Genomic DNA, 18,445 nt, shown 5'->3' with positions numbered 1-18,445 from the left:
TGTCTGAATTGAGAGAACGGGTCAAATATGAGAGATGTAGATTTGGCAATTGATCAGGTATGTGAAGGAAGTGAATGTGAAGAGTCAAATCCACAAATGTTTATTAAATGTCTTCTGCGTTTTGGGAACTGATATCTAGGATATATTCATTAATAATAAAAGCATCAAAAATATCTGCATATCCAAATGTAAAAATTTGGGGGTTTAACCATGCTGCTTTCCATTTGTGTAGTCAAATATGAACAATTTGTTGGGGCCTGTGAAGTTCTTTAGGAGCCAGTCTTTTCAATTCTGAATTCCTATGCAGTTTTTATCTTTCTGTTATCTCCATCTTGTTTCTGTAGTTGTCTGGATTAGCATATATAGGTATGTTATGCTTGGAGGGCTAGAAGTTACAGAAAGAGAACAATCTGAACCTTTTTCAGGTTTGAAAAATGGCAGACGGAAGCATCTTAATTTTCTTAGTTTTAAGTACAGAAATTGAAATCTATCACTTGTATTAATTGACCATTAAGACTCCAAATAGGATAATTATAAAACATGATTCTTCAAAGCACCTTTAGATTTTGCTGTTAATTTTGAGATTCGAGTAATTTTTCAGGAACAGGATGCCATAATTATAGAATAAGTAATTGGAAAAAGACAGAAATGATGAGCATCGTGACTGATTAAATGTACTTCTTGCTGTCCATATTACCTTTTTTTTATTATAAAGTGGACTTATGTAAAGGAATTTTCTCTCATCCACAGATGGCCTGAGTGTTTTTCCTCTCAGTTGTAGATCCATGATCCTATGATCCAAGGGTTACAGAAGGACTAAAAAGAAAGCTTAACATTATATATTAGCAAAAGCTAATGTTTTTTATATACTTGTACCAGCCTGCCCTTTTCCATAGAGGAATAGTGATATAAAAAAAATGTTAGTTCATTTAAACATAACTCATTCTTTTAAACATTTTTATTTTAAGAAAAAGCTTATAATTTTTGGGGTTTTTTTTACCACCTTTATTTCTGAACTATGCTGCCCCATATCTCCTACCCACTGAGACATCTCTTGAAATACATGAAGAAAAGGGGAGGTGAGGGAAGACAGTTTAGCTAAAAACACATCATCTGAGTCTGACAATAGTTCTACTATCTACACCCAGAGCATATCCCTCCTTTCTTTGTGGAAGTGAGGGTCATTTATTCCTCTTCTTTGGAGCCAGACTCGTCGTTATAATTACACAGCATGCAATTTAAAAAAAAACACCAAAATTTACCAAACAAATTTACATTATTGTAGTTATACCTTAGGACAGGCAAACTAGCCTGGCTGAATCAGCCTGAGGGACAGAGGTGGCAGCATGTGCTCAACAGGTCAAAACAATACCACCCACCTACTGCTACCTTGACCACCATCTTCCCCTGATATGAATTCTTCAGTCAGAAACTTTCATTTATTTGTGTTTCTAGTGCTTAGCACAGTGCTTAATAAATGCTTGCTAATTTATTTGATATGTTTGTTAATAATTCATAGAATTTTTGAGAACTTTGTTAATGTCTTTTGACTATTTAACCTTTGGGAAATGGTTCTTGGTCTTATTTATTTTCATATAGAGGCAGCAAGGGAGTGCAGTAAATAGAATGCTAGATCTGGAGTCAAGAAAATCTGAGCTCCGATCTTGCCTCAGACACTTACTAGCTGTGTCACCCTGGGCAAGTCACTTCTCTCTGCCTCAATTTCATCATCTGTTAATTCAATTAATTAATCAACCAACCTGTAAAATTACTGTAGCACTTACGCCTCACCAGATTGTTTTTGAGGTTCAGTGAGTTAACACATAAAGCACTTTGTAGGCCTTAAAAGTGCTATATAAATGCTGTAATTAGCTATATAGTGTCATATATAATGTAATATATATGTACATATATAAAAATATATATTTAGTGATTCCCTATATATCTTGGCTGTTTGACCCATATCAAAGATATTTGATGCAAAGATTTTTTTTTCCTGAATTTCCTGCTTTCTCTCCTCTGCTAGTGACATTGATTTTGTTAGTTCAGAAGCTTTTCAGTAGACTTTAAATCAAAATATTCTCTATTGTTTTGACAGCTTCTACTCCTTTTTTTTAAAGATCTTTACTCTTAGTCGTGTCAATGAAAAGTACTTGATTTGCTTCTCTTTTTTTATGCTATAACCTTTTAATTTCAGTTTGTATATCCATTTAAAGCTTATTATGGTACACAGTATAGAATATTGATCTAAATATAATTCCTGCTAAACCTGATTTTCAGTTTTGCCAGCAATTCTTGTCAAATACAGAGTTCTCTCTCAAATAACTTGGGTTTGTTAAGTACTTGGTTACTGAGTTTGCCCAAGCTTGTTTCCAAAAGAGCTTTGTAGTTAAAACTAAACAATCTGCATATGTAATGATATACTTGGTGAACCAATATTTGATATAATAAAATATTAGACTTGTAATTAAATCGTGCTTGTGTGTGTGCGTGTGTGTGTGTGTGTGTGTGCGTGCGTGTGTGTGTGTGTGTGTGTTTCATCTGAAGAACTTAAATTAGTCAGTAGAATCTTTTAAAATAACATTTTACAGCATGAAATTAAAAATTGCATTCATGGCAAGGAATTGTATTTGAGTGAAATTTGAAACTTTATTTTTAGTAAGCAATAGTTTTCACAAATAAGTTTACTTTTGTGGTTGCCTTGCAGTCCACAAGAATTGGAATGTCAGTAAATGCGATACGCAAGCAGAGCACAGATGAAGAAGTTACATCCTTAGCCAAGTCTCTCATCAAATCCTGGAAGAAGTTGCTAGGTATTGTATCAGAATGATCTGTATTCCTCTCTTTTGTCAATGTTTATTAAGTCCTTTTCTTCTCTGTGAACTGCAATGTTTTTCTTCCTCTAAACTTAAAGAATACTGTTGTTTTACATCTGTAACAATGGTGGTCTTGACTTTCTAAATTTTTAAGTTAAAAATTAAATAACACTTCATTTTTATCTTTTCCTGTGTATATAGCCTGAAAAAACTCTTGGTCAGAAGAAAGTTAGTTTTTAAAAATACCTCTTACTCTTAAGTTGTTGGAAGAAGAGTGAAAGCATAAATTAACTTTAGAGGTATTCTTTAAAAAAGTTTGAAATTGCTTTATGTTAGACTAATACAGAAATGTGTTTTACATTATTGCACATATATCAAATTGCCTGTCTTAATGAGGGAGAAAAAGAGGGGGAAGGGAGAAAATTTGCAACTCAAAATTTTATAAAAAAAATAAATGTATAAAATATATTTTAAAAAAGAAATTTCTTAAAGAGTATCTTCATAGTTACTCCTATACAACACAACTAGTATGGAAATCATTTGCAAAACTACACAGATTTGGCCTATATTGAATTGCTTGTCTTCCAAGGGGAAGGGGTGGAGAGGGAGGGAGCTAAAGAAGTTGGAACTCAAAGTGTTAGGATCAGATGTAATGTTCTTACCACTGGGAAATAAGAAATACAGGTTAAGGGGTTAAGAAAGCTATCTGGCCCTACAGGACAAAAGAGAAGACGGAGACAAGGGCAGGGAGGGAGGATAGAGGGGAGAGCAGATTGGTCACAGGGGCAACTAGAATGCTTGGGTTTGGGGGGGGGGAGGGGATAAAAAGGGGAGAAAATTTGTAACCCAAAGTTTTGTGAAAATAAATGTTAAAAGTTAAATAAAAAAAAAAATAATCTCAAAAAAAAAAAAGAGTATCTTTATAAGCAATTTAAAAATTGTGTTAATCTTCCTGTATAAAGATTTGAATTTATTAATTTCAGATTTGCAACTGAAAATTAGTTGAAGTTTTGATCTATCCTTATAGTGTGTATGCATTTCTAAAAGTAAAGCTTATATCTCCTGTAAAGCAACACAGAGGATTACAGATTTTCTTTTTGTGTTTTGCTGCTGAGTTTTACTGTAATAATCTTTTGATTGTGATTCTTCATATATCTTAATTTGAGTAAGATCTTTTTTTTCTTTTTTAAATGTGACTATAAAGTAACATGTCTTTCTTGATAGGTTTAAAACATATTTGTCTTTAAATTTAGTTCTAAAATTTAAATTATTCCTCCACACCTCATCCTGTCCTGAGCTTCCATTCCCACATTAACAGTTGTCTGTTGGACATCTCAGTCAGTGTGTCCAAAACAAAACTCATTATCTTTCTTTGTAAATTTGCCTCTCTTCTAGACTTTTCTGAGTTTTTAAGAACACCACAGTTATTCTAGTTACCCTGGTTTACAACCTCAGAGTCATCTTTGGCTCTTCATTATCCCTTCCTCCCCTTTGTAAAGTATAGAGCGCTAGCCTTGGAGTCAGGAAGATTTAGATACTAATTCTAATTAATTGGCTATATGGGCGAATCATTTAGAATTTCTAATCCCCAATTTCCTCTTCTATAAAATGGATGAAATATTTGTCGTGCCTACCTTAGGATTGTTGTGAAGCTCACTGAAAATAGTATATATAAAGCACTTTGCAAACAATAAAGTGCATTGTAAATGTTAGGTGTTATTATGTTGGTGGTTAGTTATTCAGTTTGTCTTGTCAGATCTGCCTCTACATTGTCTCTTTCACCATAGCTGCCTCTCTAATAAGGCCTCATCTTTCACCTGAACTATTAAAATGGCCTCCTGTTTTAAGATTCCTTTGGAGGAAAGCATTTGCTCTTTCTGCTTTTGACCCCATCTTCTACCCAACTGCCAAAACAGTATTCCTAGAGCTTATGACCATTTAATTCTCCTCAAGATTCTTTCTTTAAAAGATAGCTTTCTTTAAAGATAGCTTTCTTTCTTTAAATTAGTTTTCAGTTTTCAGCAGTTACTTTCATAAGTCTTAAACTTTCTCCCCTCTTTCCCTCGAAACGGCATGCAATTTTATATGGGTTCTACACGTACATTCTTATTAAACACATTTTCACATTAGTTAGGTTGCATACAAGAATTAAAACGAATGGGAACGATGAGAAAAAAAAACAAAACATAACACAAGAGAAAATAATCTGCTTCATTTTGCATTCTGATTCCATAGTTCTTTCTCTGGATGTGGATGGCATTTTGCCTCGAGTCCTTTGGGAATGTTTTAGGTCCTTGCATTGCTGTGAAGGGCTAAGTCTATCAGAAACAGTCTTGGACACTGGCTGTTACTCTGTATGATGTTCTTCTGGTTTTGCTTATTTCACTCAGCATCAGTTCATATAAGTCCTTCCAGGCCTCTCTGAGGTCCTCCTGTTCATCATTTCTTAGAGCACAGTAGTATTCCATTATATCATAGCTTTCTTTATGAGATAAAAATAAAAAGCCATAGCTTATCTTTCCATACTTTTTTCTTCTTATTCCTTTTCACGTATGATATTCTAGCCAGTCTATCCCAATAGAATATAGATAGCTTGTGGGTTTTTTGAACTTAATATTTTCTTACCTTTCTTCCTTTTCAGAGTCTTTCCCCTGTCACTAGACCGTATTCATTCATCACCTTGGTCTTTTAAAGTCTTTAGAAAATCCTTTATTAAAGGCTCAACTTAGGTACCATCTCCTACAAAAAGACTTCTCTGATTCCCTTAATCTTTAATACTCTTCCTCAAATGATCTTACACTTATCTGTGTAAATGTTATATTCCCTAGCAGAATTTAGGTTCCTTGAGTGTAGGAAGGGATTAATTTTCTATTCCAGTGCCTAGCACATAGTAGGTACCTAATAATTTTTTGTAGAGTAGATATATTTATTTCAGTACCACTGCTGCATTTTATTCAATTTCATCCTCAATTGTAGTATTCTACTACCACCATTTTTATGCAAAAACATGCAAATGTTCATTCTAATTCAGGGTAACATTTTTTAGTAAGAAATAACCAAGTAAAAAATTATTTTGGCCAGTAGAGACATGAGAGACAGTTCTCAGTGTTATGATACTAGAATAACTTGATCAAAGATGGGATAAATCTCATCTATTTATAGTTATGCTTTAATGCTCAAGATTTGAACTTTCCCCTTTCAGCAAATAGCATTCGTAAAAAAGATTGTATTTCAGTCTTTATAACAAATGGCTAAAGTTCATTTATTTTGTACATTTTCAGATGGACCCTCTACTGATAAAGACTCTGATGAAAAGAAAAAAGAACCTGCTATTTCCTCCCAGAACAGCCCTGAAGCAAAAGAAGAAAGGTATTTTGATCTTAAATGTGTTTACCTAATTGTGCAGAAATAATACTCCCTATAAATATTTTTACTGGATTATCAATGCCTTAATGTAGTGTGTACCGATATGGCTTTACTTCCCAAAACCGTACTGTTCTTTTCTGTTGAGTCTCTTGTGGACGTGGGGTGTTGTTGCCTATCACAAAATGCGTTTTTACTTGTTTCAGATCTGGTGTAGACATTTAGGACAGTGTAATAATCAAGCAGAAGGAGATCCTGTGATCACCTCTGACTCAGACACTTCTGGATTTGGATGTGCACCTGCTCATCTATACTGTCATGATCTTTGGTGTTTTCCTCTGTGTTCTCAAAATTTTTAAAGCTTTAAAGTTCAGGGGTAGATAGACATAAAGGAATTATACTGTAACTCATTTTGTATCCTGAAGTGAACCAGCTTTGCAGTTGTTTCCTGTTTGTTTCCTTGTTTTCTTTCTCTCCTTGGAAATAAGGATATTAGGACAGAATCTATCACTTTATTTTTTTTTTTTCAAGTATTATAGATTGTTTGTGGGTTTGGTTTTTTTTTAGCCATAGTCACTTCCTACCAATCACTTCCCTATTCTTCTACCCCTATAGACCTCTCTTTATAGCCGAGAAAAGCAGTCAAACAAAATCAGCTGGTAGTGTTTGTATTTGGCAAGTAGCTGTATCATTCTGTATCTGGTGATAAATTCTCATGATCAGCTTTCTGACATCAAGATTGATCATTTAAGCTAAATCCCAACTGCTTTTTTCTGATAGTGTTCTTATTTATGTAATTGTGGCTTTGGATATTGTTTTCTTTTTTCCTCTTTATCACAATACATACAAGTTTTCCTATTTTTCCCTGAAGTTCTCATTTGCCATTTCTTATTGTGAATAACAGACCCAGTTCCATTCATTTTACCAGAATTTGGGTTCACTGTTTTTCCATTTCTTCATCAGCCATTAGAATCAGGGACCAAACTGAGTAAGATGAAATTTAGTAGGAATAATTATAAAGTTCTATACTTGAATTAACAATTAAACTTGACAATTAGAGCATGGGGAGATTTGGGTAGATAGCAGTTACTGTAAAAAAGATCTGGGGAGTTTAGTGGACTACTAGTTCATTATGAGTGACATACTAGCTAAAAAAGTTAATACTGTTCTATATTGCTTCAGGAGAAGAATAATGTTTTGACAGAAGAAAGTTCATAGTTTCAATATAATCTGTTTTGGTTTGACTTGTAGCTTGAGTATTGTGTTTAGTCCTGTTTAACTTTAAGTGAGATATAGATAAGATGGAACATATTCATAAAAAGCTAAATAAATAGATAAAAGAAATGGAGAATATACTATATGTGAATTGGTGAAGGAACTGGTACTGGCCTATGTAGTCTGGAGGAAAGAAAAATAAGGGACATGATAAATATATTTAAGTATTTGAGGGGCTGTGAGTGGAAGAGAGATCAAATTTGTTTTGCTTATACCAGAGAGTAGAACTAGGAACAGACAGGCAGATTTGTTTGATGTGAAGAAAAAAGATGTCCAAAAAATTAGAGCTATCCCAGAGCTGGAAAGGCTGTCCTGGGAGATCTTTAAGCAAAAGTTCAGAGACCATGCAAAAATTCAGAGATCATTTAGTCTAGTATGTTCTAGTTGGTGCAGTGGATAGAGCAGGAGACTTGAAATAAGGAAAGCCTGAATTCAGATTTGTCCTCAGGCATTTACTGTGATCCTGGGCCAGAGAGTTAACCTGTTTCCTCATCTGTAAAATGTGGATAATAATAGCACCTACCTCCCAGTGTTCTTGTAAGGATTAAGAGATATTTGTTGAGCATTTAGCACAGTGCCTGACACACAATAGGTGCTATATAAATACTAGGTATTACTGTTCTTGATTTTTATTAGGATCGTTCATTATTAGACTAGATGGCATCTGAGGTTCCTTCCAAGTTTTAGGTTCTCTAAAGTATTGGTCATGTAGAATCCACCGAGTTCTAAGTTAAACACACAGACCTTCATTTTCTGGAAACTTTCATTCTAAACCATGACATTGATTTACTGTATGTCGATAACTTTAGTATTGTGGAAAGAGAAGACTTTATTTCTTGCGAGAAGACCTGGATTAAAAACTTGCCTATGCCACTTTTTAGCTATTGGTTTGGAGATATGCTTCTTGGAACTGATAGTATCAGATGCTAAGCTGATGTTTATAAAATGTTGTGTAATTTTTAAAGGGCCATATATAAATAATAATGGGTGTTGTTCCATAAAGTTGCAGAATTGTTCTATATTATAGTTTTTTTTTTAAATGAGAAGATTTGGACTATTGTGCACAGGATCGTAGATTTAGACCTGGAAAGGGCCTTAGAGAGATTATCTTATCCAATCTCTTCATTTGTAGATGAGAAAATTTGGGTTTTTCTACATGTATTCTTAGTTGGTCTTCTCAGTAGCTCTACTCAAGTATTACAGTTATTTTAATTCCCATTTTCTAGATAAGAAAATTGAGGCACATAGGTTGTGACTACCTATATTCACAGAACTAGGGAATATCAGAGATGGGATTTGAGCGTAAGTCTTCTTGACTCCAAGTCCAGCACTCTATCCGTTGTGCTACACTTCCAGTCCTGGCAGTGTCAGCTGTTATTAAATATACAATGTATAAAAGATTTAAGACCAAAAAATACATCTCTTTTCCAGTGTAATAAGTACATTGCACTTAGTAGGAGCTTAGTCAATTTTTGTTGAATAAAGGAATAAAAAAACATTATAAAAAAACAAATTACAAGGTATTGTGACTTCATAGTTATATAATGCTCATGATCTCTGCTTGAACACAATGAAAGCATATGGTAAATGCCTAGTGAAATATTTGTGGCAGATATCTGGGGAAGAAAAAATTATTGTTGTATTGTTCCAGCTGAGCAGTAGTTAAAGGAGTGTTAGAGAAATTCAGAGTGAAGGAAACTATTAGTAGGTAGTGTTGTAAAGTAGAAATGATGAGGGAAGGTAGCTTGAGAGGTCTTTTGGAGAATGTGGGGTATATATAAACAATTTGAATTACACAGGAAAGGTGATGTACGTCTGTTTAGCTAATTGAGGACGAGGAAGAAGTGCTTAACCTAGACATTGGATGCTTGAAGTAGAGAAGAAAAAAACAGGAGCATACATCTTTATGAAGTAAAGAGTAGAATTTGATAGGTTAAAGGAAAAAGTGAAAAGGACTGAACTAACTTACAGAGTGGGTAAAATCATTCCATTCATGGTGATCAGGAAGTTAGGCCCTGGATTGTTTTAGGGAACAGCAAGGAATTTATTTATTTTTTTTTTTATTTTTATTTATTTTTTATTTTTTAATGTTCCTAACAATCACTGCCATACAATTGAGATTTTATCCCCCCCCACCTACCCCCCACTACCCCCCTCCCTCGCCACGACTGCATACAGTTCTGTATAGATTCTACATATACTTTCCTATTGAGTATATTTTCGCTATAGTCATGCTATGTAGTCAGACTAAAATAAATGAAAGAAATCCTATAACAAATCAGAACATGATACACAAACACATATATATACACAAACATGATCTACTACATTTTGTGAGTGACTTCCATATTTCTTAGAGTGTGGAAGGCATTTTGCCTTGAGAACCACCTTTGGGATTTTTTTTTTTTATAAGAAGTTTTTGTGTTATTACAAAATTCCAAGTCTACCAGAAAAAACTCTCACACACTGTGGTCGTTGCTGTGCACAAAGTTCTCCTGGTTCTGCTCCTTTCACTCAGCATCAGGTCATATAAGTCCTTCCAGGCCTCTCTGAAGTCTTCTTGTTCATCATTTCTTATGGCACAATAGTACTCCATTACATTCATATACCATAATTTATTCAGCCATTCCCCAATTGATGGACATCCCCTTGACTTCCAGTTTTTGGCAACTACATAGAGTGCTGCTATAAATATTTTTGTACATGTGGGACCCTTTCCCATTTTTATGATCTCTTGGGGATATAGTCCTAGTAGCGCTATTGCTGGGTCAAAGGGTATGCACATTTTTGTAGCCCTTTGGGCATAGTTCCAAATTGCTCTCCAGAATGGTTGGATGCGCTCGCAGCTCCACCAACAATGAATTAGTGTTCCAACTCTCCCACATCCTCTCCAGCATTTATCATTTTCTTGTTCTGTCATGTTTGCCAATCTTATAGGTGTGATGTGGTACCTCAGAGTTGTTTTGATTTGCATCTCTCTAATCAATAGTGATTTAGAGCATTTTTTCATATGATTATAGATATCTTTAATTTCTTCCTCTGAAAATTGCCTGTTCATATCCTTTGACCATTTATCAATTGGGGAATGACTTGTATGATTATACATTTGGGTCAGTTCTCTATATATTCTAGAAATGAGGCCTTTATCCCCGAGCTTAGCTGTAAAAATTCTTTCCCAATTTACTACATCCCTCCAGATTTTGGTTGCATTGGGTTTGGTTGTGCAAAAACTTCTCAGTTTAATGTAATCAAAGTTATCCATTTTGCATTTCATAATGCTTTCTATCTCTCCTTTAGTAAAGAATTCTTCCCTTCTCCATTGATCTGATAAATACACTATTCAGCAAGGAATTTTTTGCCATGTAGTACTAGCGGTTTTAAATGCTATAACTAGTGAATTGCAAAGGGAGACTAGATTGGTAAAATGGTTTCTGTCTGTTTTGAAATTGTAACTGAAATTGGGAAACGGATGATCTCACTTTGAAAGAACTTTGTGGAATACCTATTCTTGGTGAGAATCTAGTAAAAAAAAGTTCATCTGAAGTAGGTGGTATGGTTAAATTGGGTGAGAAATACTCTTTAAATTCTAAACTAAAATACTAGTTTTGAGTAGATTTTTTTGAAGAGAAACATTAAGTACATTTTTCTCCTCCATCACTATACACATCTAAGTACTTATGGCTTTTCGCCTGAAAGGGTTGATTAAACTGTATTCTCTCATCTGCTGCCTGGGTGGAACAGTATCTGCTCTATGCTGTTTTCTTGAAAGTACATCTAGTACTGATTGAGAGCTAGGATGTTCTCATTTCTCTTCTGATTATTTTTTCATTAAAATACTTCCTTTTCTAGAGGACCAAACTTCTTTAGTGTGACGTTGTAATGAATTGTAATTTTTATGTTAGTATACTTAAGAGATCTATTACTTAGGCTAATTAGGGTTGGCATAATATAGTTTGGTCTCATATATAATTGCAATAGTAATGCATTCACTATGATTTTAACCTTTGTACTTTCATAGTAGGAAGAAAAGGTATAAGATCCCCTAATTCCTCTACTTACTTCTAGGCTTTTTGTTTCTGTATATTTAATCATAAAAGACTCCATGGCAGATACTCTGTTCTACTTCATTTAAGCCAAAAGCGTTGTTTTTACTGAAAATGATAGCAAGGAAACAAATTGCTTTAAGACAACTTTTTCCTGATTTTTGTCTATTTTAGTAGCTCCAGTAGCAATGCAAGCAACAGAAAGGAAGAGACAAATGCTTCTGATTCCTTCATTCCATCTTTTCCCCGGGCACCAAGCACCTCAGATTCAGTTCGAATGAAGTGCCGAGAGATGCTTGCTGCAGCCCTCAGAACAGGAGGTAAGATCTGCCCAGTTCTTTCAGTGTGCCTTTGGCACCACTGGCTCCAGAACACATTACTTTTTCATCTTAGATGTCTTCCTTTCTTACTCCTGCCATCTTTTGGCATTGATGAAGATCTGGCTCCTTCTGGATGTCATTGCTTCCCTAGCCTTTTCTAGTCTTGGCCATACTTTCCTTCATATTCTTTCATTCATAGTGGCAGAGTCATAGCACTTCTTAGTTTCCATTTTTTGCCTCAGACTCATCCTCTGCTACTATCACAGAATAATTTCTTCTCCTTTGAGGATCATACTATCTGCATTTATCACCCCATCTAGATGCTGGTGGCTAGTAGCTGTTGATCCCTAAAACATCTCCTGTTATACCTTCTGACTACTTTGGCAAAACGAGTTCTGAGAGTTGAAGTGACATGCCCAAGGCCACACAGCCAATAGTTGTCAAAGCCAGAATCTGAACTAAAGTTTTCCTGACTCCAAGTCCAATGATCTTTCCACTGAACCACAATACTTATGCCTTTTTGGCATTTATCTGTTACTGACAAATAGGTAGAATGTAAGATAGGATTTTTGCTGTTTTAAAAAAACTTGTGCATAATTCTATTTATCTTACAATTTTGAAAATAGCAGACAACTTTGCCTTGTCAATATTGACTTTTACAAAAATATTTTGTTGTTATTCAGTTGTTTCAGTCATGTCCTATTCTTCATGACCCCATTTGGGGTTTTCTTGGCAAAGATACTTGAGTGGCTTGCCATTTCCTTCTCCAGCTCATTTTACAGATAAGGAAACTGAGGCAAACAGGGTTTAGTGACTTGCCCAGTGTCACCCAGCTAGTAAGTGCCTGATGTCAGATTTGGACTCAGGAAAATGAGTCTTTCTGACTCCAAGCCCAGTACTCTATTCACTGCACCACCTAGCTGCCCAAATATTAATTCCTAGTTATGTTACTAAAGAATACAGATACTAAAATTGTGTTTGCCAAGAAAAGAAATATGCTCTTAGGGGGAATTAAGAGAAAAGTATAGTGTTCAAGATTAGAAGTGACAGTTCCACTATACTCATGTCTAGTCAGACTGCATTTGGAGCATTGCATTCAGTTCTAGGTGTCAAATTTAATTTTTAGAATATCCAGAACAAATCAACCAGGATGATTAAGACCTTCATATCATGTCATAATAGAGAAATGGGAATGGTTAGCCTGAAGAAGAAAAGACTTAAGGGAGATATAACAACTCTTTTTAAATATTTGAGGGGTTCTCACTTGAAAGGAGGATTAGATATTTTTTTTCTCCTTGAGTTTAGAGTGCAGGATTAAAAGCAATAAGTAAGAAGCTGCAGAATTGAATTTAGGTTTGATCTTAGAAAAACTTTGCTAACAACGGAAGTTATCCAAGTGTAATGGTTTGCCTTGGGGGAGGGGATGGGTTTCCTTCACTGGAGGTCTTAAGCAGAGCCTGGATATGACCTCTTGTTAGATATGTTGTACAGAAGATTTTTGTTCATATCTCGGTTGAACTAAGTGGCCTCTAAGGCCCTTCCAACCTGGAGATGTTTTGGGGCAAAGATTAGTGGAAATTAATTGATTACAGAATCATAAACAATGTTGTGAAATTATTTCTTGTACATTTCATAATATTCAAGCTTTTAGGCTAACTAGTCTGCTATTTTTGCCCTTGTAGCATTTCATTTCAATAATTTCATATTGAAAGAAGCATGTGTGAAAATACTGCTTAAAGATCAAAACATGAGGTAGTGATAGACGGGGGTAGAGATAACAATACAAAAACTATTTTTACAGGTAATTACAAAATTCTTGTGGACAAGCATCATATTTTCATCTTTGTATCCTTCACAACACAACACAGTGGTTTCTAAATTATTAAGAGCTTGATAAATGCTTATTGTGAAATTGAATTATTTCACTCTAAGATTTCTCTTTCTTAGGAATTCTTTTCAAATACTTTAAGAAAACTGTGGACTTACACACTTTTAAAAATTATTTTCAGATGACTACATTGCAATTGGGGCTGATGAAGAAGAGCTGGGATCTCAGATTGAGGAAGATATCCTTTGAGAATGTAATTAGAGTAGTTTTAGCTTAAGTTGAATATCTGTACCAATCATCCTCTAGTTTTTAGATCTTCCATAGGGTTTCACAAATGTCAAATAGAAATCTCACAACTTAACACCTCATTTGAGACTGTTTTGAATGAAAGTGAGAGCTGGATGTTAAGGCTAACACCAACATTTTTTCCTCCCATTGTTTTTTTTTATGCATTGTCACTTAGAAGTAAGGCACATAGAAATGAAACTTTTTTCATTCTTTCTTACCTCAGTGCAAGGTTCACTATAATTTTTTATGTTCACTGTAAATGTACTGTCAAGAAATCTTTTATATATGGCTAGGTAAATCAAGTTTAAATATCTTTAAAAATGACTTGTTTTCTGAAACATTGGTTATGTGCTTTTATACCCCTTGGGGAGGAAATTGGTGCTCATTTTATTCAGTAAAAACACCTCAGCTCTACCAATATTATCCTACTTCAGATTTGCCTGCCCTTTCTGGTGTGTCCTCTGGCCTACTTGTTGCGTAATGGACAAACTGTCTTTCATCTTAAATGTCTTCATTTCTCTAACCATTTTCTGGCACTGAGACATGATGCTCAGAATGATATTACTTCACTTACCACCCTCTTCAGTTACTGAATATATTTTATCTCATACCCTTCAACTCACTGTTGATGGTGATGAAGTCAGAATATTTTTGACCTCTCCAACCAGTCTTACTACTTTCAGACCTTTCCTACCTCTTCCTTTGAGCTTCACTCTGTCCACATTCATAGTCCAATGTGGATACTAGTGGCCATTGTCTATTGCCTCCCAAGATATTCTCCTTTCTTTCATAGGGAGTTGAGTGCCATTTAGTATTTCCACACTAAACCCTACCATTTCCCCTAATGCTAAGGGACTCCAACACATTGATATTCCTTCAGATACCCTGACTTCATTATTGCTTAACCTACTCAAGACTGCCTTTATTTTAACCAGTCACATAGACAGTTATACCTTTGGTGTAACCAGAACCCATCAAATCTTTTTCTTCCATGTTTTGACTCTGAAATTCCTTTATCTGATTATAGTCAAGTCAGTAAACATTTATGAAGTACCTGATACGTGCCAGGCACTTTGCTGAGTGCTGAGGATACAAAAAAAACAAAAGACAGTACCTTCTGTCAAGGAGCTCTTGATCTAATCTTTCCTTATGTCTTACTAACCCTAGCCCTTTTTTTTTCTTTACCAGGATTTCCATCTCTCAGGTTTTTCCCCCAATCCATCACCCCTGCACTGGCTACACTCTTCTCTCTTACATATTTTGACCCCTTTGTAAACCAGTTCAACACTATACTATCCTCTTTTCTCATGTCCTTTGACTCATTTTGCTATCACTACCAGTCATGCCTTAAAACCTTAGCCTTGATCACTCCCATCAACCACTTCCTTTATTCCTATTCATGGGCTACTGCACAGAGCTGCAGGAAATCACCAAACCATGCTTACTGGGTCCATCACAAATTTATGTTTTCTAACGTCAGTTGAGCCTTCACTGCAGCAAGACAATCTACTAGTTCTTTTTATTCACTTTCCATTTCGCTCTCATCAGCAGTTGTTTCAGACCTTCTTGTCTTTCCTCCAGCTTCCCATGGCATTTCCCCCATTATTTTAGCTGAAGACTTTGTCTTGTACTTCATTGAAAAAGCTGAGGCTGTTAAATGAGAACTTTTTTCATCTTCTTATTTTATATCACCCAGATAACTTCTCATGATTTTCTGTACTCTTATCTGATCAAGAAGTAAGCCTTTGCCATGGTGTCACCTCTTAGTTCCATTGCCTTTCATTTCTCTCTATTTTCTTGCCTCTACTCTTATTCCTACCCTCTCTAGTCTTTCCCCATCTGTCGTTTTTTGCTGTCAGCAAATGGGCCCCTATCTCCTCCTCCATCCTTAAAAAACATTCTCTTGATCTTGCTATCTATATCATTTGTTATCCTTCTGTCCCTCCTCGCCTTCTTGGATAAAGTCATTGAGAAACCTTTATACGTTAGGTACCTTTACTTTCTTTGGCTTCCAACCTCATCATTTAAATAAAATTTCTCTTTCCAAAGTTTCTAGTGGTCCCTTTAAAAAAAACATAGGTTTGGGAATCCATCTACATAGACGACATAATTGAACCTATGAAAATTGATGATTTATTTTAAAAATTAATTTTATTTTTTATTATGAATGCAAACATCCTCTCCCTCCAAAAAGGAGATTCTGAGTACACAGCAGAACACAAGTGAGTTGCTTAGTAAACTGCAAATTTCCATCTTAAACTGCCTGCTTCTTTCAAAAAATATACACTACTCTTAAAACAGCTCTGTGCTTCCTTTTGAATGAACTTTGCTCTGTTCTCTGCTATGCAGTTTAAAATATTTCAGTGCTTTGCTGTTTTGTTTTTTTTTTTTGCATTACTGCCCCCTGCCTTTCCTTCAAACAGATCAATCAAAAACCAAGAGAAAGCTAAAAAAAATCCAACACCACCATGTAATGAGTACACTTAAACAAAAGGAATCCATTTAGTGGCCATATTTGCAAGCCACTAATGTCTGTCTTTTTCTGGCACCTTGAATCCGTTAACTTTTCTGTCAAGAAGTGGGTAACGTTTCATCATAAACACTCTGAAGATATAGTTGTTCATTGCATTGACTAGATTTATTAAGTCTTTAAAAGTTGTTGGGGTTTTTTTTGTTTTTTTTTGTTTTTTAGTGTTCTTCCAGGTTCTGTTCACTTCACTCTCCATCAGTTCATACTCCTCAGGATTCTCGGAAATCATATTTTGTGATTTCTTACAGTGAACTGATATTCTGTTACATTCATATACCATAAATATGTTCAGATGTTCCCCAAATTGATGAGAACCCCTTAGATTCTAGTTCTTGTTTGCCCCCCCCCGCTGATTTTTATCCTCTCATAATGTCACCTCCTTATCATTCTCTGTTGAATTTTATGTATTTTTGCACCAAACTGTATGTGTTGATGTATATGTTCAACTTTCCTTTGTCTATTTCATATAAGAGTGAGGTTCATCTAATGACTGTTCCCTCCACCCTTTTGTATATTTTCCCCTCACACTTCAGTTATGAGAAATAGCAAGTTCCACTTTTCTCTTTCTTTCTACATGTAGCGCCAGTGCGATATTCACAGTGCATACAGCGGCTATGAACATGCTGGCACAGTTTAGAGTCGCAAAATCTAGCAGGCTCTCCACATGCAAGACGGAGCCAAAACATTTATTTAAACACCAGAAAGCCGAATTCCAATACCAGAAAACCAGATCCATCATAGCAACAAAGAAATCTATACACAGTAACCATGCAGGGTAGCACTACCATCCCCAAGCCTTCCCTCTGTTAGGCTTCCCACAAACCAACTCCTTTGAACAAATCACAAACAGCTCCCTAAGGGGACATTTGTTTCTTCTTTATCACCCAGTAGAATATTAGCACTAAATCATCATGCTTTTCCTTCCAATTATTCAAATACCTTTTGTCTTTTAATTAGAAATTCTTAAAAAGTCTCTGCTCTGCTAAAAAGCTCATTTTTCCCTCTAAGATTATATACTTGGTCTTTCAGGATAAATTATTTTTAATTGTTAAGTCAGTCTTCTTAACAGAGTCTTATCCATGTTGTGCTTACTAACTGGGAGTGTCCCCCAAGCCTGCCTGGGACCCTTTCTCCTATTCTACTTTTCATTGGGTTTTAAACTTTTTTTTTTTGAATCGTTGACTCTTAAGTAAAGTCTAAGGGCCCATTTTTCCCATCTAAGTTCTTTTAGAATAGTTCTGTTGGAATACATTATGGTTTATTTCCCTGTCTTCATTCTTCCCCACTCTAATCCCTCCTCTACTCAATTGCAAAAGTCATTTGCTGAAGTATTGGTCTCTGCCACTATCTCATGCTTAATGACCTATGTCTGTCTATGTCATATATATCCCTCCTCACCCCATAGCTTAATAAACTTCAGTGGCGCCCTGTTACTTTTGGCATCCAATATGAAGGACTTCTTTTTACATTTAAAGCTCTTTGACCTGACTATCGTTACCTCTTTGTTTCACTAAATTTGCCTCTTTGGCCCTTTGTGGTCCATCTGCACTTGCTGTGCTTTGTTCATAGGATATTTCATATCGCTTATTTGTGCCTTTGCACTAGCTCTCTCTTATACCTTTAATACTTTACCTCCTGGTTTGCTTCAGGAGTTAGCTCAAGTTGTACCTTCTGCAGGAGGCCTTTCTCAGTCCCCTAGATATTAGTATTTTTCCTCTATGATGCATTCTACATATCTTTTGTGTACCTGGTTAGTTCTTAGTTGTGTTCCACAGTAGAATGTAAGATCCCTGGGGGTAGGAACTGTTTCTGTTTTTCTTTGTATCCCCAGTGTTTAGCGTAGTATGTGGCACATAGGAAGTACTTGATAAAATGCTTGTTGACTGATTGTTGTTAACTGTGTTGTGATAGTGATTATTTCCTGCATATAGATAAAAATAAAAAGACTATAGTATTTAACATTACCTATCTTAATATGAATT

General features: G+C 35.2%; 1 protein-coding gene across 2 annotated transcripts in view; it reads left to right on the top strand.

Moving 5' to 3' along the window:
• The window catches only part of TCEA1 (transcription elongation factor A1), a 40,781-nt gene that overhangs the window by 12,195 nt on the left and 10,141 nt on the right, over positions 1 to 18,445 (top strand). For both annotated transcript variants that reach the window (XM_072604595.1, XM_072604596.1), the window contains exons 3-6: positions 2,708 to 2,813; positions 6,098 to 6,185; positions 11,672 to 11,817; positions 13,827 to 13,883. In XM_072604595.1, coding sequence (XP_072460696.1) covers positions 2,708 to 2,813; positions 6,098 to 6,185; positions 11,672 to 11,817; positions 13,827 to 13,883 — 397 coding nt within the window. The remainder of the gene's footprint in view (positions 1 to 2,707; positions 2,814 to 6,097; positions 6,186 to 11,671; positions 11,818 to 13,826; positions 13,884 to 18,445) is intronic.

The sequence above is a fragment of the Notamacropus eugenii genome, chromosome 4 (assembly GCF_028372415.1).
Source record: "Notamacropus eugenii isolate mMacEug1 chromosome 4, mMacEug1.pri_v2, whole genome shotgun sequence".
In the NCBI taxonomy this organism is placed as follows: Eukaryota; Metazoa; Chordata; class Mammalia; order Diprotodontia; family Macropodidae; genus Notamacropus; species Notamacropus eugenii.
The sequence above is the reverse complement of the archived record's forward strand: the minus strand, read 5'-3'. Positions and strand labels throughout refer to the sequence as shown.